The 26,797-nt window shown below is 42.1% G+C and overlaps 1 protein-coding gene across 1 annotated transcript in view; it reads left to right on the top strand.

Annotated features, from left to right (window-relative positions):
• kcnh8 (potassium voltage-gated channel, subfamily H (eag-related), member 8) overlaps nt 1–26,797 on the top strand; it is a 70,820-nt gene that overhangs the window by 30,486 nt on the left and 13,537 nt on the right. The window contains exons 3-10 of the mRNA XM_030741250.1: nt 7,011–7,142; nt 10,228–10,355; nt 12,303–12,540; nt 12,632–12,789; nt 18,755–18,953; nt 21,799–22,014; nt 23,480–23,679; nt 24,759–25,008. Coding sequence (XP_030597110.1) covers nt 7,011–7,142; nt 10,228–10,355; nt 12,303–12,540; nt 12,632–12,789; nt 18,755–18,953; nt 21,799–22,014; nt 23,480–23,679; nt 24,759–25,008 — 1,521 coding nt within the window. The remainder of the gene's footprint in view (nt 1–7,010; nt 7,143–10,227; nt 10,356–12,302; nt 12,541–12,631; nt 12,790–18,754; nt 18,954–21,798; nt 22,015–23,479; nt 23,680–24,758; nt 25,009–26,797) is intronic.

Raw genomic sequence — 26,797 nt, 5'->3', positions numbered from 1 at the left:
ATATTATGTATATAGTGCCAATTCACAAATAACAGCCACCCCAAAGTACAGTATTAGAATGAAATCCCAACAATCACACAACCCCCTATGACACTTGGTGACATTGGGAAGCAAAGAACCCCTTTTAAAAGTAAGGAACCTCTGGCAGAATCAGGCTCAGGGAGGGGCAGCCATCAACCACAACTTGTTGGGAGTGAGGGGAAACAGAGTTTTTTTTTCTACTTGGACACAATACTGAACTGTTTTAAAAGATGCAAGTGAATTCAGTTCAATTCAATTTTATTTACTGTATATAGCACCAAATCGCAACAAACAGTGGCCTCAAGGTGCTTTATATTGTGAGGTAAAGACCCTACAATAATACAGAGAAAATCCCAACAATCATAATCGAAAAGAAAACAACCGTTTTTGAGAAGGAGTGTTTCCTGCACTCCTTCGGATTGTTTTTGTTTGAGGTGGTCTTTGGAAGGCATACACATAGGCTAAGTAATCAAAGAACTCCAATGCAATCTCTTTTCAAATAAAATTTAAATGTTTTTATTCGCTTGGCATGGTCATGTTTACCCTAAAAAACTCCAACACATTTTGGCATACAAGCCTTCATCAGGGAGTTAAACGGAGGTCATGAAAACTCTTGCCACTGGTGTTCCACCAATGGCAAGCTTCCACCTAGGATGAGAGTGGAATATTCCACAAGTGATGTTCCACCGGTAGCAGACATTTTAAAAACCTGGACAGGTGCAGGAGCCCAGAAGGATATCGACTCAAAGCCCACAACATTCATCAAATTCAAATCAAACAAGCAACCCACAGCAGCATCAGCCACAGACAAGAGGAATGCATTTTCAAAGGCAAGTGAAGTTTATAAAAAAGCAGTAATAGCTAAGTCCTCATTTAGGCCAAGGTATTTGGTGGCCTGTAATTTATAAATCCTGTGGTTAAGGCTCTTCTGTCTGTCACTCCAAAGGTTTCCAATGTAGATGGGTTACTAATATGGAAGTCCAGTTAGTGTCTAGCCATGGAGTAATTAATTGTACCTGTGCGTTTGGGAAGAAGTAAGTAAATAAACTTGGATCTGATTGCCATTCACACAGTCAGTTTCTGAAATTTCTTCCATTCATCCATCAATCCATCATCCATCCATCCATCCATTTTCTTCCGCTCATCCGGGGCTGGGTTGCAGGGGCAGCAGCCTAAGCAGACAAGCCCAGACTTCCCTCTCCCCAGCCACTCCTACCAGCTCATCCGGAGGGACCCCAAAGCGTTTCCAGGCCAGTCAAGAGATATAATCTCTTGAGTGTGTCCTGGGTCCACCCTAGGGCCTCCTTCCGGTAGGACAAGCCAAGAACACCTCACCCGAACCACCTCAACTGGCTCCTCTTGATGTGGAGGAGCAGCAGCTCTACTCTGAGCCCTTCCCGAATGGCCACTCTCCTCACCCTATCTTTAAGGGAGAGGCCAGCCACCCTTCGGAGGAAGCTCATTTCTGCCGCTTGTATTTGTAATCTTATTCTTTCGGTCACTACCCAAAGCTCGGGACCATAGGTTAGGGCAGGGACGTAGATTGACCGGTAAATCGACAGCTTTGCTTTTACGTTTAGCTCCCTCTTCACCACGACAGATCAGTGCAGTGTCCACATCACTGCAGATGCAGCCCTGATCCATCTGTCGATCTCCCGCTCCCTTCTCCCATCACTCATGAACAAGACCCCGAGATACTTAAACTCCTCCACCTGGGGCAGGAACACAGCCAGAGAGGGCACTCCACCCTTTTCCGGCTGAGGATCATGGCCTCAGACTTAGACGTGCTGATTCTCATGCCAGCCGCTTCACACTCGGCTGCGAACCGTTCCACTGCGAGCTGGAGGTCACCACCTGATAAAGCCAACAGGACCACATCATCTACAAAGAGCAGAGACGACATTCTGAGGCCACCAAGGCAGAAGCCTTCCGCCACATGGTTACGCCTAGAAATTCTGTCCATAAAAATTATGAACAGAATCGGTGTCAAAGGGCAGCCCTGGTAAAGTCCAACACCCACAGGAAACGAGTCCGACTTATTGGACCAAGCTCTTGCTGCTGTTGTACAGGGACTGAATGCCCCGCAACAATGGGCCAGACACCCCATACTCCTGCAGGACCTCCTACAGGATACCCCGAGGGACGCGGTCAAATACCTTTTCCAAGTCCACAATGTAGACTGGATGGGCAAACTCCCACGCACACTTGAATATCCTCAAGAGGATAAAGAGCTGCTCCAGATTTCCATGACCAGGACGAAAACCGCATTGTTCCTCTTGAATTCGGGGTTCGACTAATGGACAGACCCTCCTTTCCAGCACCCTGGCATAGACCTTACTGGGGAGGCAGAGGAGTGTGATGCCCTGAAAGTTGGAGCACACCCTCTGGTCCCCCTTCTTAAAGATGGGGACCACCACCCCAGTCTGCCAATCCAGTGGCACCGCCCCAGATCTCCTTGCGATGTTGCAGAGGTGTATCAACCAAGACAGCCCTAAAACATCCAGAGCCTTCAGGAACTCAGGGCGAATCTTGTCCACCCCAGGGGCCCTGCCACCAAGGAGTTGTTTAACCACCTCAGTGACTTCACCCCCAATGATAGGCGAGTCATCCTACTCATCACTAGACTCTGCTTCCACTACAGAATTAAGGATTAAGGAGGTGGTCAAAGTATTCCTTCCACCGTTTGACTATAGCCTCAGTTGAAGTCAGCAGCACTCCACCCACACTATAAACCATAATCACCACTGTGCCCTCCTGAGTCGCCTGACGGTTTGCTAGAATCGCTTCAATACCGTCCAAAAGTCTTTTTCCATGGCCTCACCAAACTCCTCTCAGACCACCCTCAATGTCCTCAGCCTCCCTCTGTGCCACGTGCACTTATGTACTTTACGTGTATCCTTATGTTCAAACATGATGTTCATTATGGACAAACTGTGGTTTGCACAGAAGTCCAATAATAAGATACCATTTGGGTTCAGATCGGGCAGGCCGATCCACCCAGTCATGCCCCTCCAGGTCTCACTGTCATTGCCCATGTGAGCATTGAAGTCTCCCAGCAGGACGAAGGAGTCACCGGATGGAGCACCCTCAAGCACCCTGCCCAGTGACTCCAAAAAGGGTGGGTACTCTGACCTGTCATTCAGCACATAAGCGCAAACAACAGTCAGGGAAACAACCCTCTCGTCCACCAGTGAAAACTCTGACGTACAGGCAGCAAGCCAGGGGGATGCAAGAATACCCACCCCAGCTCGCCGCTTCTCACCGAGGGCAACTCCAGACTGGACCAGAGTCCAGCCTCTCTCCAGGAGACTGGTTCCAGAACCCAGGCCATGTGTTGAGATGAGCCCAGCTACATCTAGCCAGTATCTCTTAACCTCACACACTAACTCAGGCTCCTTCCTCACCATAGAGGTGAAATTCCATGTCCCAGTAGCCAGTCTCGATAGCCAGGGATCGGTCTGCCAGGTCCTCCACCCTTGGCTACTGCCCAGTACACACTGTACCCAACCCCTACGACGCCTCCTGCAGGTGGTGGGCCTACAGGAGAGCGGCCCATGTCGTCTCTTCGGGTTGTGCCTAGTCGGGCACCACAGGCTAATGTCCGGCCACCAGATGCTCTCCCTCGAGCTCCCTCCCCAGGCCTGGCTCCAGGGTGGGGCCCCAGTAACCCTATCCTAGGCAGGGTAAACAGTTCCCTTGTTGGCATTTCCATGGGCCCCTCACCCAGGACCAATTTGCCATGCCAGACCCTACCAGGGGGACAAGACCCCGCACAACATAGCTTCTGGGATCACTGGGACACACACAAACCCCTCCACCATGATAAGGTGGCGATTCAAGGAGGAGTTGAGCGCTGGAGTGGTCAACAAAAATTTGGACCATTGATATGGATTCCTATGGAAACATCCTAAGGCACCTGATGAAGAAATTAGCTGAACTATGGCACGTTGCATTGTGTCAATGTGGGCTGGCACAGGGCGCTGTGAGAAGGCAGGGGTATTTTGGCCACACCAACACAACTGTCAGTCACAACTCACTCTACTCCTTGTGAGTCTGTCCACTTCCACAAAATAATAACCCAGGTGAAGAATTTCTGGTTTGACACACTTGAGCCCACATTGCAAAGGCACAACTGGAAGGGGACAGAAGAGGCCTTCCAGGGAGTAATCCAAAAATAGGAGCTGTACTGGACACCATTCAGACATGCACAACAGGATGACCTTCACAAAGCACATGTAGACTCAATGGGCAAACTCCCACGCACACTTAAATATCCTCAAGAGGATAAAGAGCTGGTCCAGCGTTCCACAACCAGGACGAAAACCGCATTGTTCCTCTTGAATCCGGGGTTCGACTAATGGACAGACCCTCCTTTCCAGCACCCTGGCATAGACCTTACTGGGGAGGCAGAGGAGTGTGATGCCCCGAAAGTTGGAGCACACCCTTTTTAAAGATGGGGACCACCACCCCAGTCTGCCAATCCAATGGCACCGCCCCCGATCTCCTCGCGATGTTGCAGAGGCTGACACGCCTCTGCAACATTGCAACGCTGAAACACTGAAATTTCTTCCCTCCTAGATATTCCATGTCAACTCTAAGTGGTATTGTTGCAAAGTGGAAATATTAAGGAACCACAGCAACTCAGCCACAAAGTGGCAGACCATGTAAAGTTACAGAGTGGGGTCGCTGAGTGCTGAGGCTCATAGTACATAAAAGTCCGCAACGCTCTGCTAACTCAATAAATGCAGAGCTCCAAACCTCTTCTGGCATTAATATCAGCACAAAAACTGTGCATCTGGAGCTTCATGGCATGAAGTTCCTGTAGGTGTAATGTATAGATGGCCCAGTACTTTTGTCTATATAGTGTATTTATTGCAGACCCATCAAAAAACTGGCTGCAATTTAGTGCAATGCTAATGGGGGATGAACAAACAGACCAAACCTATCTGATATTGCAGAGGACCAAATATGTGTTAGAAATTGAGAGATTAGAAAACTGTGACTTGATCAAAAGCTGTTTGTGATTATGCTGTTTTGACAGCAGTTGTGAAGATTATTCGCTATGCTGCATGCTCTCTCAAAACGAGTAATACAGGGATGATGATACGTGGATATGTCAGATGTTTTACCACATTTGCATGTATTTATTTTGATTGACTTTTTAAAGCAAATTTACCAGGTCGCGCAGGGCATTTTGCATGCACACAGCTTTGCTAATACCATCACGGATGTGATTTTCTACCCACATCTTTCTCTGGCTTTGTTGCCTTTGCCACCATCTCCTTTTCTTTTCACATGGCCCTTTTGTTACATTTCATCTCCCTCTCTCTCTCCCTCTCTCTATTATGGCAATACCATTTGTTTCAGTCCCACACTTATTGCCATCTCTACATTGTTCTTTTGGCACCAGTTTTTTCTATATGTCTCTGTTCCTTATCTTGCCGCTTCCTTCCCTGCCTCAGCCTTTTTTGTGTTGCCTCATCCCTCTCGTTTTTGTCTGTCACAGCAGAGTCTCGAAAGTAAACGCGGCTGATTGACTCAGTTTGTCCTCCGTCTGTCTGCCTGAGAAAAGCGAACGCTGCATGATCGCAATCAGGAAGGCGCTTTCTCTCACTGTGTACTTGATAGTGCTGCCTTGTCTTGCAGGCAGACAGATATTCACACGCACACATGTGGAGATGAAAAATACTGTGATTTAGTTATCACGAGGAGAGGAGGATTCAGTGAGTGGGAGTGATGGGAGGGAACTCCATGGGATTTCCCTCTGGATCACCAATTCATTTTTAATTACTGAACAGAAAAGAAGGAAAGGTAGAGCAAAAATCTCTACTTTCATAATGACAAAATGCATGTGCTGAAAATTTGTAGGACAAGTTCTCCTTTTAAAGGGCAAAAATGTTCACCTACAAATCATTTTTTTTAAATAAATAAAATGAAATTGATCAAATGTTGTCTTATTGTTTACCACCAGCCATGCACATTCCCCAGCTTGATGTGGATTAGATATAATTTGATGTGATTAAATAATTAACATAAACAAGACTTCCAGACAGTCCTTTAAGGAACTCAAGCTAGCTGTAAACACAGCACTGACGTGATCACTTTTCAAGCTGATGGGGTAAACTCATAAGCAAACAGCTGCCAATATGCAGATCCAGACAAGAAACAGCATTCATTTCAATTTTTCTATCAATCCAAGCCCAATGTTTACTCTCCTTCTCCGTCTGCTTTAGTCTCTTTCTGTGAAAAACATCTGTCCCTTAGCTACTGAATGCTCCACTGTGCTCACTAGCACACTCCTAATTGTTTGCTGTTCGGTGCTTAGCAGGCAGTGTACAGTGCCTTTTAATGAGAGCTGTAAAAGCAGTCCCAAGGTTTTGATCTGTGAAACCAAAACAGTGAGCTAAAAAGAAATGCTCCAGGAAGCTGAGGTGGACTACAGGCTGGGGATAATTTTACAGCATGTATTTTGTAAACTTATTGGCTCAACCACGGTGTGCACAGAATGATACACTGTGGGGTAGATGTGTTTTCTGGGTGCAAAAATCTGTTTCCTGTGACAGTTTTTTTTTTTGTTGTTAAATTAAGGATTTAACAAGTCTACAATAATCAGAACAAGGACACTCATTCTTATCAGACACTGCACACAATAATGACCTGTAGTCCCTTTGAAAAGGAATCTATTTAGTGGGAGATTGGATCTCAGAGATGGGTTTATTTCTTGCTGTGCCTGGGGAACAGTGACTTGATCTATTTAAAGTCTCTGCTTCCCCCCGAGGGGCATCCAGCTGTAGACAGGCTCACTAATAAATCTGAATCTTTGGAACTGTTGCTTTTGCATAAACACACTGGTATACACACACACACACACACACACACACACACACACACACACACACACACATGCACACAGTAAATCTATTCAGAATCCAATCAGAGATTGTGTCTAATAGTGCTAATATATGTATGTGTGGTTTCCCCTCTTTCAGTTGTGTTGTTCTGGTGCCTGCTGGACATTGTGCCAATTAAGAATGAGAAGGGTGACGTGGTGCTGTTTCTGGCTTCATTTAAGGACATCACTGACACTAAAGTCAAAGCCATCCAAGAGGACAAGAGGGAAGGTCTGTATGTGCATGTATGTAAGTGATGCTGAATTGATTCTGTATCCTCTCAAGAATGGGGACTCCCCAAATATTTACTCTTTATTTTGCATGTGAATTTTTGTAATATAAGCAGCAACAACTTATCCATTAGATCCAATAGTTAAACTGCTGTTTACTGATGTAGACAAAAACAGTCCCCTAAAGCTGTTGCATAAAATATGTGTTAGTTGAGTATGCTTGCGTTCTCAAACAGGAAAGTGGTGAGATCCACTTATACAATCACTCAGCTTTTCTTGAGTTATTTTGACAACTAACTTCTGTAGGCAATCCTGCATATGTCGCAGCTCGGCTGTGTGGCAGACAAAGTAGGATCCAAACACAGGACTCGGAGAACAGGGAGTAAACTTAAACACAGCTTTATTGGCTGAAACTCACAGGGAAAGATGTATAAAATGCAAATGGGGCTGGGCTGGAGCCAGAAATACAAAAAAGCAAAACAGAGAGCAAGGGAGCACAAAGTGTGGTGAACAGAATCTAACCAGACAAGGGGAAGCAAAACTGAATACAATGCACAAGAGACATGAGACTAACAAAATAAAACAGGAACTGACAAACACTGACCCCCAGACTGAGACACATGAACTTGATACAGAGACAGATGATAAACAAACACAGAGAGAAGATAGGAAAGAACAGAAGGGGAAACCAGACAACATAGAGAGACCAGACACACATGAGGGCACCATTGGGAAAACAGAAAGGGACCACAACAGATGATAACTAAATATTGCATAACCAAGAACCTAGAAACTCCTTCACATAACTCAAAACATAATTACAAGAACACAGGAAATCACAAGTAAGAAAAACTCTTACTTGACACCGGGTCAAAGACCCAGGACCAAGCCAAGAAACCAAAAGGATTTAGAGTTTCTGTAAAGAGGAGTGGGCCAAAATCCCTCCTGAGATGTGTGCAAACCTGGTGACCGACTACAAAAATCATCTTACCACTGTGCTTGCCAACTAGGTTTTCTCCATCAAGTACTAAGTCAGAGAGACACACAACAGTTCAGTCTCACATTCACACCTGTGGCCAATTTATAATCACCAATTAACCTAACCCCATGCAAGTCTTTGGAATGTGAGAGGAAGCCAAAGTACCTGGAGAGAATACACGCAAACACGGGGAGAATATGCAAACCCCATATAGAAAGGCCCCAGGTCTCCCGTGGATTTGAATATAGGACCTTGTTGCTATGTGGCAACAGTGGTAACCACTGTACCACCATGCTGCCTCCATCTTTAACTTAAGCCTTTAAGTAAATTATTTGTAAATTCCTGTCTTGTGATTCAGGACACTTGATTTTCCCTAACTTTGATCAAGGTGCTTTGGTTGGGGTTAGCATATTCTGTCTGATAGAGAGTTTAAAAAATGAACTTCAATCCATGCTTCCAGCTTGTTTTTTAATTTCCATCAATAAAATGAGAAGCTAAGCTAAAGCCAGAGAAAAGGTCAATGTGTGTGAATACATGTGCTTGTGAAGCAAGTAAACTCATGTTTCTCATCTCAGGCCTGCCTGTTCTGCATTTGCTTAATTACTCTTGTTTCTTTAAATAAGGCAGAACTGGAAGCGGAAAGCAAAGTTATTTTTGCCAATATAATGAAATGCTTTTCATAGGAAAGAAAAAAAGGCTGATGCTGCATGCCTCTGACACAGACAAATGCTATAATGGGCTTGAGTCTGACGGTCTTGTTCAAATGAGAGTGTGCCTGGTTTGTCTCTCAAACATTTTGTTCCCAGGGAAGATGCAGAAGGAATTTAGTGATGGCGTCTGTAAGTAAATGTGATTTATTTAGAACCAGAGTTATAAAGTGAGAAAAACGTCTTACAAAATGTTTAGCATTAAGAAGTGTGAAGAACAGGAACTCTTATGACAGGTGTTTCCATACAATCCTTGATGCCATTCAAGGATTTGCTTTCTGTTTAGATGACGTGGACAAGACGTGTAAAAGAGGGGAAACCCAGGCTCTTGAGTGCCTTTTTACTCTCCTCTCCTCTTTTTCTTTGTTCCCTTCTTTTCTGACAAATCTTTTCCCCTTTGGCAAAACCTCTACTCACCTCTACTTGGCTCCTTGCTTCCTCGAGTCCTTTATTTATGTCTGTATCCCTCCATGAGTTTCTCATCTATTCCAGCTTATTTTATAGTCCATCCATGGCTTCTCCTACTTATGCATGACATGCACCCCTCCCTACCTGTGCTCCCCCTCTACCCGCACAAGAATGGCTTTAAAAGTGGAGGGAAATTCATTAGATCTAAAAATAAGCATGTCTCTGCTTCTGTGCTCCTTCCGTGTCGCGTCCCCCAAGGCTGCACTGCGTTATGGATGAGCCTTGTCTTTTTGCCTTGTCTATGGTCCACAGGCACACACATGCACAACACACACCAGAGAACTCATATACTTTCCAAAGGACACTCAGAAGCAGTTATCACTTCAATTCTGCAGCTTTGTTATCATTGTTATCCCCTTTCAAGCCAATCTAGCCTTAGTCCTTTCCTCTGGGTTCGCAGCAGTGAGAATGAGGCCTAGAACCCAGCAGCAATAAAGTGCCTTCTCCCATTACCCAACTCCTCAGTCTCAACACATCACTCCTGCACTATCTACTTTATCTACTACACACAGTCCCACACCAGTAGCAATTTACCACAGAAAATACACCGTACTGAACTGCCTCTCTGCCCCAGTGGTGACTTATCAAAGCTGAAAATTGCACTGTTTTGTTGGAGATGGTATGTACACAATAAGACATTATCAGTCAACAGATTTGCCTGAGTGTAGCAGATGAAAACATAATAAATGTTCTTTGACCAAAAAAAAAAAAGCAACAACTGTAAATACCATTCATTTTCTTTGCATTTCTGATCAAATTGCACAGTTTGCTTAGAAATGAATCATTCCTGCTGTTGCATATTCATGTTTCCCTATTCAAGACAGAATATTATGTATTTCATCAAGCATAATGGCTGATTCAGTCATCAGTTAACCTCGGGGGGTAAAGTATTGTAGATCGGTGTGTACTAATTTTTCCGTGTGCATTTTCAGAACGACGGCGCGGCAGGGTGAAAACAGGCTCTCCATTCAGTTCAGCTCGTCTGCGGAGCAGTACCGTGCTTTACCACATCTCTGGTCACCTCCACAGCAGAGAGAAGAGCAAGATTAAACTCAACAAGGTATCATCAGCCTCTTCAGACAATGGGACAGGGTGCAGCACGATGAAGGATCATTTAAAAAATGGATGGGGGTGGACTGTGCAATTTGGGAATCAAGAAGTTGCGTGACTGCTGTTAGTAAAGCATAATGAACAAAGTCAAGGGCTTGGAGCAGATATCTCCCACAAACAATATAAGTTATTTGTAGCACTGATTTTACTCCTTTGTTAATAATGCTGCTGTATTAATATGCAGTTAAACTAACCTTTATTTTCACAGCAGAAGACAGGAACAAAAACAACACATTTTAAAAAGACAAGAAATTCATTGCAAATGCAAAGTGGGCGAGAAGAGCAGCCTGAAAGGTTTATTCAAAGTCCTCCTGTATTTAAAGAATCAAACAAATATGAACAATCAATCAGGCTCAGACATTATATACTCACACATTTACAAACCTATAACACTCTAAAAGTCACTTAACAATATACCACTCTGTAAATTTGGAAAAGCTTTATATTCAGATGTCAGATTTTTTTTCTCCTTAACTGTTGTTTGATCAGTTTTTGTAGCTATTGAGCTCATAGTAGTTTAGCTTTGATGAATTGATGTAGATTTTCCTCACTGCACATACAGTACTCTACAGTAGGTTGCATCTCTAAGTAAAATATAGTCATGGTAAAGAAGATAGCACCTCCTCCTTCAATTCGAAGGTTTTACATATCAGGACATAATAAAAATCCTTTAGTTTTTACTGGGTCTTAAAATTATTTAAATACATCCTTAGGTGAAGTACAACAAGCGACATATTACACTGTGTCATTATTTATTTAACAAGAATTAAATCAAAATGCAGAATGCAGCAAGTAAAAAAACTAAGTAGGAGTTAAGAGGGTAAGTAGCAGCCAGGAGCTGCTAATCAACTGTACTTGATTAATTTATCATCAGGAAGTGTGAGTACCTCTATGAAAGCAGAAGTTTGGGCAGTTTTTAGGTCTAAAGCATTCAGGTGTGTGTTAACACAATGCCAAGTAGGAAAGTCATCAGCAATGATCTTACTGGAGCAATTGTTTCTGAGAAGGGTCATAAGGCCATTTCTAAAGTCCATCATTCTGCAGTGAGAAAGATTATTCACAAGTGGAAAACATTCAAGACGACTGCCAGCACGACGTCCCAACAATGTGAGATCGTGCAACGTTCAGAGTAACTGCAAAAATCCAACAGCTCCATCTGAGACTCTACAGGCCTCAGTTAGCATGTTATGTGTTAAAGTTAATGCCAGTACAATTAGAAAAAGACTGGACAAGTATTACTCGTTTGGAACAGTTGCCAGGAAAAAACCTCTTCTCTCTAAAACGAACATGGCAGCACATCTTATGTTTGCAAAGTTGTATCTAAACAAACCGCTAGACTTCTGGAACAATGTCCTTTGGACAGATGAGAACAGAGTGGAGATGTCTGTTGGTGCCACACATCATCACAAACACCTCATTCCAGCTGTTAGCACAGTGGTGGAGGGATGATGATTTGAGCTTGTTTTGAAGCCACAGGACCTGGGCGCCCTGCACTCATTGAGTTGACCGTGAACTCCTCTGAATACCAAAGTATTCTAGAGTCAAATGCGAGGGCTCTTGTCTGAGAGCTACTGTAAAGCTTGGCCCAAACTGACATTTGCAATAGGATGTTGAACAGAAAAGGTGGTTCCACAAGCTGTAGAATCATGGGGTGTTTTTCACACACTGTTTCTGGATTTTGGTTTATTTTTGTCAAATAAATAATAATTGGCAATATGTTACGTGTTGTTATTCATCTGTGACTGTATTTAAATAATCTTGGTAATGACCAGAAGATTTATTTTTATTAAATCTTGATATGTAAGATCTTAGAATTGAAAGAGCACGTACTTTCCCTTAACTGTAGGTGGAAATAAGTGGTAAACTGCCTTTTTTTTTCTTATCTTGTACCATCCAGAATGTCTTTGGCGACCCACCAGCTCTACCTGAGTACAAGGTAGCAGATGCCAAGAAGTCCAAATTCATCCTACTACACTACAGCACATTCAAAGCAGGATGGGACTGGTTGATTCTGCTCGCCACGTTCTATGTTGCCGTGACGGTGCCCTATAATGTGTGCTTTATTGGTAACGACGATGACCTGACCCGCAGCACGACCGTCAGTGACATTGCCGTGGAGATATTGTTCATCATAGGTCAGTAACACTATTTCATTGCCACTTATAAATAATTGAGTCTTTATAATAACCACCAATCCTGTGTTTGTCTTTCTTTTTTACCTGCCAGACATAGTTTTCAATTTTCGTACCACTTTTGTCAGCAAGTCAGGCCAGGTGGTTTTCGACGCACGACAGATATGCATCCATTACCTGACCACGTGGTTTATCATCGACTTGGTGGCTGCATTGCCCTTTGACCTGCTCTATGCCGTGAAAGTCAGTGTGGTGAGTAACACTGCTAGATCATTTGGTTTCCAGAGCTGTTTCAGTGTCTCCTTGGGATATTGATTACACATACTGTACAAGCACTGACAAGACTAACAGATCTGTATCATTAAAACTCTTTTTCTGTTGCTTTAGTCAAATACTTGCCCCCCTAAAGAACAATTGAGAGGAGGAAGAAACAGAGATCTGGAGCAATTAGGCAGACTATCCTGTCTTGTCCCCGGCTGAATGATGTCACTGAGTCGAAGCATTGCACTTTAGGGAGGTTTTGATTGGTTGCTTATAGAAGTTTTCGCTCTGTGGTCTCTAATTTAGAGAATGGGATGCTTTGGCTGTGCTGTATGCTGCTGTTTTCTCACTCAGCCACTGCAGAGTGGATCAAAAGCTTCAATCCACAGTACTGGATGAATGCACACAAGCAACCAGTCTCAAATGGGTGCATATGAGAACAAATACTCAGAAGAGAACAGTATTAAAGGACATTAAGTATTCGGGTAAGTATTATAAAAAGAGACATTTAATGGAAGAATTAGTAAGATGGAAGTAGTGGCCATTAAACTGCTATTAAAAAAAGAACAAAATGAAAAAAAAATTGTTTTATTTTAAAGATGACGAGGGAGGGAAAGGGCGGGAGCAGTAAAGACTGCTGCAGGCAGTGGTACCGGTTTGATACAAGACTCTATTAATGGAAATACCACATGCTCCCAGTAGGTCTGGATTTGGGCATGGGGTACCAGGCCATGAGTTCCCCCATTGCCACTGGGAACAGCAGGAATGGCTAGTAATTGAAGACTGTTCTGTGTGAGATCTCCTCTAAGGATGGCGCATTCGTGCTGATATCCCTTTCAAGAACAGAAGCCATCTTTCACCAAAAGGAGCCATGGGGCCTCACCGGTGTTCCTCTCTTTTGTTTTTACCACATGTCTCAGTCATTTCTGTTTTAAGGCGTTTTACACTCTGTCTCATCTCACTCTGACTTTTCTGTTTCTTGTTCTTGTCATTTGCACTTTCTCACTTCTTTTTATAGTCTTTATAATGCTCTCATTTCCCATGATCATTCCTCTGTGTATGACAAAAAGACAGATACTATTTACACATATTGCACGAGTTTAGAAAACAGGAGGGGACGGGGGGTACAGAATAAAGCAAAAACAAGTCTATGGTTGTAGGTGCTGTAATTTGTATGTATGTACTGAGTTTCTATATACTGGCTGAAGGTATATATGTGCAAAGGTGTCTGTGGAAGTGTGTGTGAAATACTTAAAAATATGCAGTACTGTGCAAAAGTCTCGAGCCACCTCTCATTTCTTTGTATTATTCTTCCAAGCAGCCAGACTTTCTTGTCATTTTTAAAGTGGTCTTGAGCAATAGTTCTTCAGGCTTTCTGAAGGTCTTTCAAAGCTTTTCTTTGGACATTGGCTGCTTTTTCATTAATTTTCAGTCCATTCCTTATACCTGACCATTTTTAGAGGATTGTTTTTTTTTTTTTTTGGTTTGGTTTGTTAAGCCACTGAATACTGATCTATGAATCATTCAAGATAAAAGTCACCTAACTCAGGGGATGAACCAATATGGTGTCTACACATAAACAACTCTGCAAAAAATCTATTTTAAATGTTATCTTTAGGCACTTTGTAACTAGCAGCCCATCAGAGAAACACATAATTTTTCCAATTTCTTTAATTGAATCCATGAAAATGTCAAAGATTACAGTCTGACAGGCATGAAATATTTTTTTTTTTGTCAAAAACTTGGCATATCTCAGCATGGTGTGCAGTGTGTCCTTGGGGCTGCTTTTCAGCTAGTGGTATTGGAGATCTTGTCAAAACTGATGGAATTATGAACACAGAAGACTACCATCAGATTTTGATCCACCATGCAGTACCATGTGAAAAGTGTCTTCATTTTTCAGCATCACAATGCAACTAAAGCACACCTGGATAGAAAAACACACAATGAAACAGTATCCACTAGACAAGATCCAAAGAAGAGCTTCAAGAAACCTGGAGCTATTCCTGAAGGCTACTTAAAGAAATTAGAAGAAAGCTAAGAGAGTTCAGGCTATGTTTATGAATAAAGGCATTCATACCAAATACTGACTTTCAAGATTGTTATATATTGTATATCGTTGCACTTGTTTCAATAAATGACTGCACCTATTTCCCATTTTCCTAACAGAATATGAAGAAATAAAGGGTGGCTCAAGATTTTAGTAATACATTCTTATTCTTCACCTTAATGTAGGGGGAAAAATAATAATACTAGGATTATTTATATGCCATTTTCAACAAGCCAGCTCCAGGCATGCCCCAAGCAAGTACTTTACTTTGGATATATTTTTTCCCTCCTCTTTATTGGATGTTTTTGATATTCTTCCATTTGCAGAGAAGTCCTTTCCCATTCCAGTTCCCACAGGAATTAGTGAAATGTGATCATTAAAAAAAAAAAAAAAGTAACTGTTTGAGGAAAAACTAGAATTTTAGGGTGCTGAAATTGTTTTTCAGGAAAACAAAACAGGAGGCAAAAAAAAAAAAGCTCCTCAGCTGAAATTTTATTAATATATGTATAATGTCAGTAGTGCATTTCACAGTTCTTATTTCATTCTTAAATCTAAAGTGTGCTGAGCTAAAATGGCTTATTACTGATATGAATATGTTTTCAGCAGTAAATAGGTGATGTAAACACAAGCCTCCACTAGATTTATTAAGACTTTACAGTTATAATAAAAGCTGCTGTGAATAGGTCTCCTGGGTCTGCATGGCTGGATGCCTTGTTGGTATTAGAGAACAATGTTATTCATGCTTATTGGCCCCCGTGGCATTAATAAAATAAATAAATAAATAAACGTGACCGGTCATGCCATTCTGATAGGCGTGTAGGGCTAAAGGCGTGGCTACAGGGGGAGAAATAATGAGCATTTCTGTAACATTATGGTTTCACATACACAAAAGGCAGAAGGAAGGTAAGCAATCAGGTTGCAAAGTATATATATTTCACACCTGATAAGCAGAGGAAATGAAAACGTGAAAGACGGGGGTGACATGGAAGTGACAGAAGGAAAAGTTAAAGGAGAAAGTAGCAGGAGGTGCGCATATGCATTGCTGGCTACATTATATTGCTTACTGCTCATGCTGTTGGAAGAGAAAGGGACGTGGCACAGCCTGCTCTCTCCATAGGTGGGATGTGGAGTGGTGATAGATGGTGGAGAGGAGATTGCGCTTCTCCCCAGGGCTCAGTAGGAGGCTTCATTACCCCTCATGCTGCACCAGTTCTCTATTTCTCACAGCAAGAGAGTGGAGAAGTTGCCATAAAACATACTGGAGACATGTGCAGGAGAAGCTCTGATAAGGACTGTCCACATATCTCCTCCTTTTAGCTTTGTGCAAGCACTGTAATTCTCTCTTTTCCTTTCTTGTACACCCATGTGCGCACACACATAGCCCGTGATATATTCTAGTTATTACTGTATAAAATTGTTATATGGTGTCCTACCGATAATCAGCATAGAGCCTGCGGAAATGTCTGAGTCTGCACGAGGGTAATCCAGGGGCCACAGAAATAAATTGTCCCAAAGATAAACCACTATTTATTACATTTGCTAAATAAATACAATGCATCGCCCCCTGTGCTGTGGACACAGATATTAGACAGTCATCCACACAGATTCTTTTTCATTATGGTGTGGTTTTCTGTGGAGCACCTGCATCAGTTCTTTCTGGGGCAAAACTGGAAAAGCTACAGAAGGGAAAAAGCTCCAAGCAAGTGTGTCAGCATGCGGTACACTAATGGATCCTGTTTAGCGTCTCTGCCTGCATAAGCTCAGGGTTCAGAGATGTACCCTGACACACCACACCACAGTCAAGGCATTCATGCACCTTCTTTGCAAAAGGGTAAGGTTAAGGTGATAACTGTCTAGACGTGAAGCTGACCTATGCAATACTGAGAAACGTTTTATCCTCAGTTGGCAGTTTATGCTTTTTCTTTGACATTTTCATTGAAGTCTTGATTGCACTGACTAGTCAGCAACTTTTCTAGGTTTATGACAGATGCTGTTTGTACTGTGACAGACTGACAGGAACGGGCCCATCTTCACTGCATAGGGTTCCTCACTCTGAGTCTCTTTAATTTCCCACATTCTGTGGTTTTAAAGACATGAACCTCTAGGCCCAAGAGCACATACATTAGCACTAACTTTGCAGTGTTTGCAATAAGATGTTTGTTATTTTGCCTTCCACGTTTAGTTGAGACATAAAACATTGTGCACAGAAAATGTCATGCTACCTGAGTCATGCAAGGCCTACACTGGAATAACCTCTCCAGCCCTGATGCATCCACATGCTTTTGAGTGCATCACTACAGTATTTTTTTAATTCTAATGTGCCTCTCTTCTCTTGATGCTCTGTTCCATTTGCTCAATATGGAGGACACTAGGGTGCTGCTGAGAGCACTTGCAGGAGTACATTTTTCTCAGCAGTGTTGGTAATTTGGCCCTGTTATGCACAGCTGAAGCAGAATCTCTTTTAGGAAGTTTATCTTGTCATTGTGGGGTTTTTTTATATGACCTGCAGTACTTAAGTGAGTAACTGCTGCAGCACAGGGAGATTTGAAACTGAGTATTTTTATGTTGTTGAGAGGGCTGCGAGAAGCACTATATTTTCTTTCTTTAGCCAATTTTTCTTTAGACTTTTTTTTTCCAAGAGATGCAGGGTGATCTTAAGGTCTCATATTTTCCTTCTCCTAAAATTCATACGCAAAGTATCGCAATCCCTTGTAAGGAAGTTTCATGATTACCATTTTCATGTTGACAAGTTTCGCAGTACTTTGACAGTGCTTTTTTTTTTTCTTTCTCTGCATTTCAACAAATCCTCGAGATATTGCAAAGGTTTGTAAAGCTTGTGAGTCCTCTGTATTCCACTCTAATGCTTCGTTCATGTAAGTAGAACAGGTTTTGAATTCCTCCCCATAATGTTCCTGTTTTTGCCCTCATGTAGCCTCTGTCTCGGCTGATGCGAAGACGACTTCTAACAAGATCTTTGGGGAGGCCACTGGTATACTGATTGAGGAAATAGAGTCTGTCTGCTATACCATTAGCTGCTCAATCAAAGGCTTAAAAGCTCTGATAAATGGTGTAGGTAACAGAATATCACCACTAAAAGATTTCTTTTTGTGGAAGCAAAGATAGCTGTTGGTGGTTTATAAGAATGGATGCTTTGACCACTCCCAGACTTTATATACAGCATTTACACTAGAACTTCTGACCCACTTTCCTATCCAATTTTCACTTCTCCCTCTCCTCACTAGACACATACACATGTAACATGTATCAAATGTCCTCTTTGTCCTACATCCTTCTTAATAATACCTGGTGTGTATATCTCCTGTGGGGACAGATGACAGCAAATCCCAAATGATAGACGGTTGGTGGAGTTTGCCTGAGGAGCAGGTGCAAGGCAGAGGAGGGCTCAGAAGACATGGGCCAAAGTTTAATGTGTTACAGAATGAAGGGAAAGAATAGAAGACATAAAAAGTTTGGAGTTAAGAAACGTATTTATAAATGTATTTTTCATTATAAAATGTTAATCCCTTGCTAGACTCACAAGCATTTACAACCTTTTTTTTTTAAAGGCCTTAGAGAGCTTTGTAGATGACATGATGAGTTTAGAGTACGACAGGCTCCACCTTAAAATACCTGCATGGGTTCTAATTAGTTATTTAAATGATGAAATTTATTACAGAATGTCAATTTTATGTGTTATTTATTTGACAATGTGAACCATTTTAAAGAAGATCAAGTGTGTGCTTGCCCACTTGAGTACAAAAAAAAAATTAACGATATAAGGTGTGAATCCCACTTCATTTCAGTGGAAATGTTCTTAACAACAAAAACTGTACTGTATGTAATCAGTGACTTCACAGTCTGCATCTAAAAATTGATTCTGCTTGGTTTATTGTTCTTTACTTACAGGTGTCAGTGGTGCACCTGTTGAAAACTGTGCGTTTACTTCGACTGCTGAGGCTGCTCCAAAAGATGGACCGCTACTCGCAGCACAGCACCGTGGTTCTGACCTTGCTGATGTCCATGTTTGCCCTTCTGGCCCACTGGATGGCCTGCATATGGTACATCATTGGCAAGAAGGAAATGGACACAAACAACTGGGATATTGGTTAGTAGTGGGAAAATCATGCCACGTGGAACCCTAGGTCCAAACACAAACCTTCAAACTCCTTCATCTTTTGGCTGCCCCCTTTAATCCACAGTGGATTATATGCCTCCATTTCCCTCGATCCCTAACATCCTCCCCTGTCACACTAACCCTATGCATGTCCTCCTTCACTACACCCATGAATCTTCTCTGTGGCCTTCCTCTTTTTCTCCTGCCTGGCAGCTCTATCTTTGTCCAGTATATCCACTATCCCTCCTCTGCACATGTCCAAACCATCTCAGCAGTACCTCTCTGACTTTGTCTCCAAACTGCTCAAACTGAGTTGTCCCTCTGATGTATTCATTTCTAATCCTGTCCATCCTGGTCACTCCCAATGAAAAACATCTTAAACTCTGCCAATACAAAGTCCACCTCTTGTGTTTTTGTTAGTGCCTTCTTCACCTCTTTTGTGCACTGTCCATTGCTTAGATATTTCAACTCATCCACCTTCACTATCTCTATTCCTCGCAGCTCCACTGTTATACCTATCTCCCTCTCATTCACACACCTGCTTCTACTGACTTTCATTCCTCTTCTCTCCAGTGCATACCTCCACCTCTCCAGGTTCTATTCCACCTGCTCCCTACTCTCACTACAGATCACAATGCCGTCTGCAAACATCATAATCCACGGAGAGTCCTGGCTAACCTCATATGTCAACCTGTCCATGATCACTGCAAACAAGAAGGTGCTCAAAGCAGATCCCTGATGTAATCCTACCCCCACCTTGAACCCATCTGTCACTCCTACCACACACCTCACCACTGTCTCACTGTCCTCTTGCATGTCCTGCACCATGCTCACATATTTCTCTGCCACTCCTGACTTATGCAGTACCACAGATCCTCTCTTAGCACTTTCTCTAGATCCACAAAGACAAAGACAAAGTGGAGCTCCTTCTGACCTTCTCCATGCTTTTCCATCAACAGTCTCAAAGCAAACATGGCATCTGTAGTGCTCTTTCTTGGAACTCCTATGATGTTAAAATAAACAGTGAATTGTACTGAGCTCCATATTCATTTCTTTCAGCTTAGCAGGGCTGCTACTGGGCACTTTGCCAGTATCAGTTGTAGCATCTTCAGGCACTGTTGGTGCTTGGATTAGTGTTACTGGAAAATGTAATATGATCTCCCCATCCCCTATCCTTCTTAGAAAGACATTGAAGGTCTGCTGATTCACCACAAATATAGTTAGAATATTGCAGAGAACCAGAAAAGGCCACCCCCCCCCAAAAAAACCCCCAGATTTGTTGCTGTGTTTTGTCCCAAGAGATAATTGAATTCATTATAATACCAACTTTTGCAGCCGTGTGAAATAAAATAAATAAATAACTTAATAACTATTCCAGCTACCTACTACTGTGGTAAGAGTTGTGTGTAATGTGAAATGTGCCTGCAGAGATTTGTTATCAACTTTGTTACAAGATGGTAATGGAAAACGGACCTTGGTGGCAACTGTGGGTCTGAAAAACAGCCTTAGCTTGTTTTAGCTGAAGGAATCATTATCTAGTTTCATCAAACTCAATATAAAGGAAACACTGGACTTTTATGGGAAAAAAATCTGTACAATAAATGGCTCAAAGCCTTTGGCTCATATAAAGGTTATAAAGGCTGGTATTACAAAAGGCATACTTTTTTTAGTCACATAAATCCCACATACTGCATGTTGCACTTGGGGCTCCATATCCCTCAATTTTCCTGTGCTTTTATTTTTGTTTTATATGTTTTTACATGTGTGGTGCTTGGTAAATGTGCCAGTATTCTGATGCAATACAACGAATCATGTTTCATTTTTATAGATTTGTTATTTGGTAATAAAGCCCTGCAATAGTGTTATGGCCCTCATAGATTAATTGTAATTTCGAAACAGGTAATAATATCTCATTTAGAGGTCACTGTTAAAATTCATGTACCATATTCATTCCATCGTGTTGTAATATTATGGAACAGAGACCACAGACAGTACTGTATGTATCAGTAAGCTCTGTCTCTTAGCAGCTAATTTGAGTTTATAATTTCCTCAGTGATTTCATTGTTTCCTAAGAGTGCTGTGATATTGGTGCGTGTGTGTGTGTGTTGGGGGTGGGGGGCCTCTTTGGTTGTGTGTATAGTAAAATCATTGCAAATGGGTTTATTCTTCTCATAATTAAAGATGAGGCTTTTAGGCTTCCCCATCAGCCCTTAGGTCATTTATGTATAATTAGGCCCCTTGGGATGATTTTTGTTTAATATCGATGAGCTGTGCCCCTCACAATTACCTCGATCTTGCATCTTCATAACTGGTTCTGGGTCAATATTGAGTTGGTCATGAAAGCCTTGCAGATTTCTTTTCACCAATTACTGCATTTCAGTGTCATGAAATATCAGGTCAGTACATGAGGCAGGATTAATGCATTGTATCCTAATTATACATTTCTGATGCTCAAGTAAGCATTGAAGTGAGGCGGCTATGAGGAGCTTCTACCCAATTACCATTCATCAGTGTCTGCAGGAGACTCTTGGGATCTGCTGTATGTCTCCACATTGTACTGACCAGGGAACAGTTTTGGTTCCCAAGCATCTGATCTGCTTCCACTGTGAAATCTATTGTTGTGGGTGTAGCATGGAGGAGAGTTAACCACAGTTTCTGGAACTATGAAATGGTGTTGGTGGGTTAGTCTGTATTTACATGCTTTACTGCATAGAATTTCAAGATAAACAATCAACATGAAGGCTGGTGAATTTGTGGAAAGTGGTGTTATGAAATTGAAGAAAAAACTATTTGTCTGTCTAACATCTGTTTACTGTTTACATTATATTAAAAACAGGATGGCTCCATGAACTGGGAAAGCGTCTGGAGCTGCCATACTATCCCACAGGAGGTGTTAACAGGACTGGTAATAGCAGTGGTCTCCCCATCCGCAGTGTCTACATCTCTTCGCTCTACTTCACACTCAGCAGTCTCACCAGCGTGGGCTTTGGCAACGTGTCAGCCAATACTGATGCTGAGAAGATCTTCTCCATTTGTGTCATGCTCATAGGAGGTACATCAACAAACAAACAATCAATCAAGAGAAATCTTTTACATGAAATCACATTAACTGGAGTACATGTCTGTTTTGGAAATTATGCTTTTTTTAGCTTATATTTATAATGAGATCACACTGAGATAACAGGATGCAGAATTATATTGCCATGTACAAATAACCCTAACCCTGAATTGGATAAGCGGGATGGATGGATCATCAACAAAATCTGATCCTGGTCCATCACTGGTTTCGTTATAAGCTGTTTTATTACATTGGCTGACAACTGCAGGAAGGTCTGATCCAGTTTAAACTGGATTGTTACACTACGTTTGTGTTTTGGGGCTGAAGAGAGGTCACCGTGGTGGGGGTTTTCCCAGGGGACACTCCCAATTCTGCTTCAGCTAAATGCTAAATGTCCCTGGCTGCCTGGGGCACTAGCAGTAGCTTTCACAGACACACCACATAACCATGTGCTTGCAACACACGTACACACACACAAACGCATACACATACAAATACACATGCAATCACTGTTGGGTTACCTTAAAATGAAAACTAGCACCAAGCACCTGTCCATATTTATTTGAGAACATAGGCCAAACGAGATGTTTTATTCTATCATTCAGTGCAAACATGAATAACAATACGACTAAATTACCTTACCAGGAGTATACAACATAAAATGTTGGTTTTCAATAATGAATCTAAAAGCACACTTTTCTTTCCAGGACACCTTCGGGGGATTTTCACCCATGTGACAGTGAGAGTGCTAATGTTACAAAAATCATGTGTTTTAAGGTTAATCATACAAGTCACAATCAGTAATTGCTGTCATAGCAGTCACACTTTCCTGTCTGGCAGTGTGCGACACAGCTGCAGCACCACTTAGGTGGACAGGACATGTATCTGTCATCCCGATCAAATAAGAGCCTGCCAAACCTGACCCTGATGCTCCTGTGTAGGAGGAGCAGAGCTGCAGGATATGCATGTATATGTTTATTTGGTTTGATGTTTATTTGATCATAGAAATCAAGTGGAGGCAGAGCTGATGTAAAACTGACCTCATTCATGTTGTTTATTCCATATTGCTTATTTTTAAATATATTCAGGCCATGAAAATATAACCGAAGATGACTGTTCCTTGATGTTTCTCTCCATGCGCCACTGACCTGGTTTGAGCGACAGACGATCTCTTGTGCAAATCCATGTTATTCTACTATTACTGTGCTGCGCTCGTAACTGTTATTGAAACACCTGCTGCTGTTTTTCTTCCTACACTTTGGATCATTCGAGTTTACAGTGAGCTAGAAAAGAGTCCAGAAGGTTTACCTATTTTTGTTCCATGACTTGACAATCCAGTGTCAGCACATTATTCATTATATGTCATCCATGCTTGCTGTATGCTCCATTATCAATGTTCTGTCTGACTCTCCTTCATGCCTTCCTCCTTTCTCTTTCCCCCTCTTCTTTGCACCTGCAGCACTGATGCATGCCTTGGTCTTTGGTAATGTGACAGCCATTATCCAGAGGATGTACTCACGCTGGTCCCAGTACCACACCAAAACCAAAGACCTCAAGGACTTCATACGTGTCCATCATCTGCCGCAGAGCCTCAAGCAGCGAATGCTGGAGTACTTTCAAACAACCTGGTCGGTCAACAATGGCATCGACTGCAATGAGGTACGAAAGGAAGACAGCCTGATTCATCTGCATTAAACTGACCAACATCACCATCACATACAGTAGGCCCTTAAGTTGTTAGTAACCCTTTTCCTCCTTTGCCTGTTCACTTGTATTTTAGATACACAACAGCACAGCCCAGAGGGATCAATAATTCATCTGAAAGTTCACATACTCCTCATATGTTGGCCACATTTAGGCTCATCATGGGGGTTAAAACACAATCAATACTTCATGATTGCCCTGGGTGCTGACTCACAGGGAGAGAAAGGAAATAACTTTTTTTTTTTTTTTTTTTTTGCATGTATGGTGATATTTAGAGGATCAGCTGTTGTGCTTTTTTGAGATTGAGCTGTAGTAGGTTTCAGTTTCAAAAACATTGTTTCAAGGTTGGCCAGTGGTTTTCAAAACCAGATGTTTTCTTTAAGGGGCTTTATATTGAAGACAACATTAACTGAAAGGTAACATGCGCAAGCAGAGCTAAGTGTGCAAATGTGCGATTAGGACCGCTTAGAGAAAACACACAGTAAAACAGGGTGAACAACACCTTTGCTTGACAGGCTCAGGGAGAAGGAGGCAACCAGTCAGCAGTGTAATAGTAACTCGTCCCTCTAGGCTGTGAGTGCCTGCAGCTGTCAGAAAACAGAGCAGGGAGTTAAGGGAGTGATGATGATGAAACTCAGACAGATGAATTATAGATGGGCCTGTTGATTAAAATCAGCCTAGTTCTGATGACTCATTGATCATCTGTGACGGTGAGCTGCAGATTTTTGTCCTGATGAGGGGATGGACAGATAGATGGCATGCAATGTTTTATTCTTATTTTCAAACTCTGACAGGGTTTCTTCAGATTCTGACTGTATGTTGTCTGTGTAGCAACCACAGTTGTTGTGCTGGTTAGTACTGTTGTATAAAAGTAAGTACTAGTCCGTAAGTACTTTGATTTGCGTGCCCAGTATCTTTTTACTTTAGGCATATGTTTTTTTTTTTTTTCTCAGGATCACAGCTGTCATGCTGCTCACATTCTTCCCCTGCTTTCTAGTTTTCATTCTCTGCCTTTCTCCCTTCCATCTCCACAGCTGCTGAAGGACTTCCCAGATGAGCTGCGATCTGACATCACCATGCACCTTAACAAGGAGATCCTGGAGCTGTCGCTGTTTGCCTCTGCCAGTCGCGGCTGCCTGCGCTCCCTGTCACTGCACATCAAGACCTCCTTCTGTGCTCCGGGAGAGTACCTCCTCCGACAGGGTGACGCTCTCCAGGCCATCTTCTTCGTCTGCTCAGGGTCCATGGAAGTGCTGAAAGATGGCATGGTGCTGGCCATTCTGGGTATGATATAAGGGAGGAGGAAAAGGGCTTGGGGACGGGAAGATGGAGTGAGAATCTTTCGTTACTGGGATTATTTATTTTAACAAAGAAACTCCCAGCAGCAAGCTTAATAACAAAGCTCTGTGTGGCACATTTTGTTAAAGCTAGTCTGTAAAATGGGCTAATTGATTTAAAATAGGAGGATTACACTGTCCTAGAGGCTATTGCTCATTTTCAGTGAATTATTATTAAGCTCTCATTAAGAGCCACCTCTAGTTACACTCCTCGGCCTCAGCAGAGATTTCTCACACATTTTGGGCCATATTAACATAATAGTATCACACAGTTGCTGCAGATTTGTTGGCTACACATCCGTGATGTGAATCTCCTGTTCCACCACATCCCAACGGCGCTCTACTGGATTGAGATCTGGTGACTGTGGAGGCCATTTAAGTGCAATGAAATCATTCTCATGCTCAAGAAGCCAGTTTGAGATGATTTTAACTTTATGACATGGCGTATTGTCCTGCTGGAAGCAGCCATCAGAAGATGGGTACACTGTGGTCATACAGGGATGGACATGGTCAGCAACAATACTAAATAACTCTCCGGCATCTGGTTACCTGCTCAACCTGTGAGCTAAATATGGAAGAGATGCATTCTTCTTTAAGCTGGGATGCATGTTTTAGTGATGCATTGAAGAATATCTGCAAGTTCACTGAGGATGAGCAGAGCTGACTGGCAGATGATGAAAGAGACATTCAACCTTTGCCGATTGTTTTATATCAAATACCAGTGATCCATTTGAGCCATAATTGTTCAATTCCATACAGGCTAAACTATTACAGGCCAGTGATGTCCAGCTGAGCATTCAGTAAATCTATTCCACAGCACTGTAATTCAGTCTTCTGTCAGGTTTGATCTGTGCTGTCCAGTTGAATCTAGCAGATTTAATCAGTCCAGTTCACAGAGTTTGGTCATTTTAGTTCCTTCTGCTCTTCAGTTCAGCCCAGTTCCTCATTGCTTCATGATACTGGTCACGATGTGACACCCCAGGCCAAATTTATTTGCATTTTCATTTTCAGTTTTAAATTAGTGTTTGATTTGCTAAAGCAGCAGCTAATTGTAGCATCTGAAGCCAGAACTGGCTTCTGTGTTTTCTACAACAGAAACAGAAAAAAAAATCATAAAAGGTCTATTTCAGTATGTGGTTCCCCCGATTCAGCAATTCCAAAAGAAGCACTATGCTAAAATAGAAACTGGCTTCTCATTAGTGAGCGAATGAGATCGCAAAAGCTGCAAGTCAGCTCGAACCCAAAAAAAATATTGGTATGTCTTTGTTCATAAAATTATAATAATAATAATTTTTTTCATCAAAAGGATTGCTCTGTTTATACTGCAGAAGTGATTAGGTGAAATTCAAATGAAAGAAAAAGTAGATGAAACTGATTAAAAAGAAGCATAAAGGAAAATAAAGCTTGGTAAAGATAAAAGCCATCACAGCCAGCAGCAGAATAAAATGGAGAAATGTGTGCTTCAGACAATTCATATTTCTGAAGGTGCATTTCACATTAGTAAACTTCGAGATGCAGGGCAAAGTCTCTTTCTCCTTATTATTTCATTAACACTTGCCTGAGTAAGAGCATCTCGCATATTGCATGTATCTCATAATCACCTTAATAGGCAGATCTCTATCGAAATAGTCCATACAGTCCATCAAAACATGTCAAACTACAAGTGATCTAGTTATGATGACGGCCTCTCTATGGGTAGTCTTAATTAGATGGAGTTTTTTTTACATTAATAGCAC

The sequence above is a fragment of the Archocentrus centrarchus genome, chromosome 11 (assembly GCF_007364275.1).
Source record: "Archocentrus centrarchus isolate MPI-CPG fArcCen1 chromosome 11, fArcCen1, whole genome shotgun sequence".
Taxonomy (NCBI): Eukaryota; Metazoa; Chordata; class Actinopteri; order Cichliformes; family Cichlidae; genus Archocentrus; species Archocentrus centrarchus.
The sequence above is the reverse complement of the archived record's forward strand: the minus strand, read 5'-3'. Positions and strand labels throughout refer to the sequence as shown.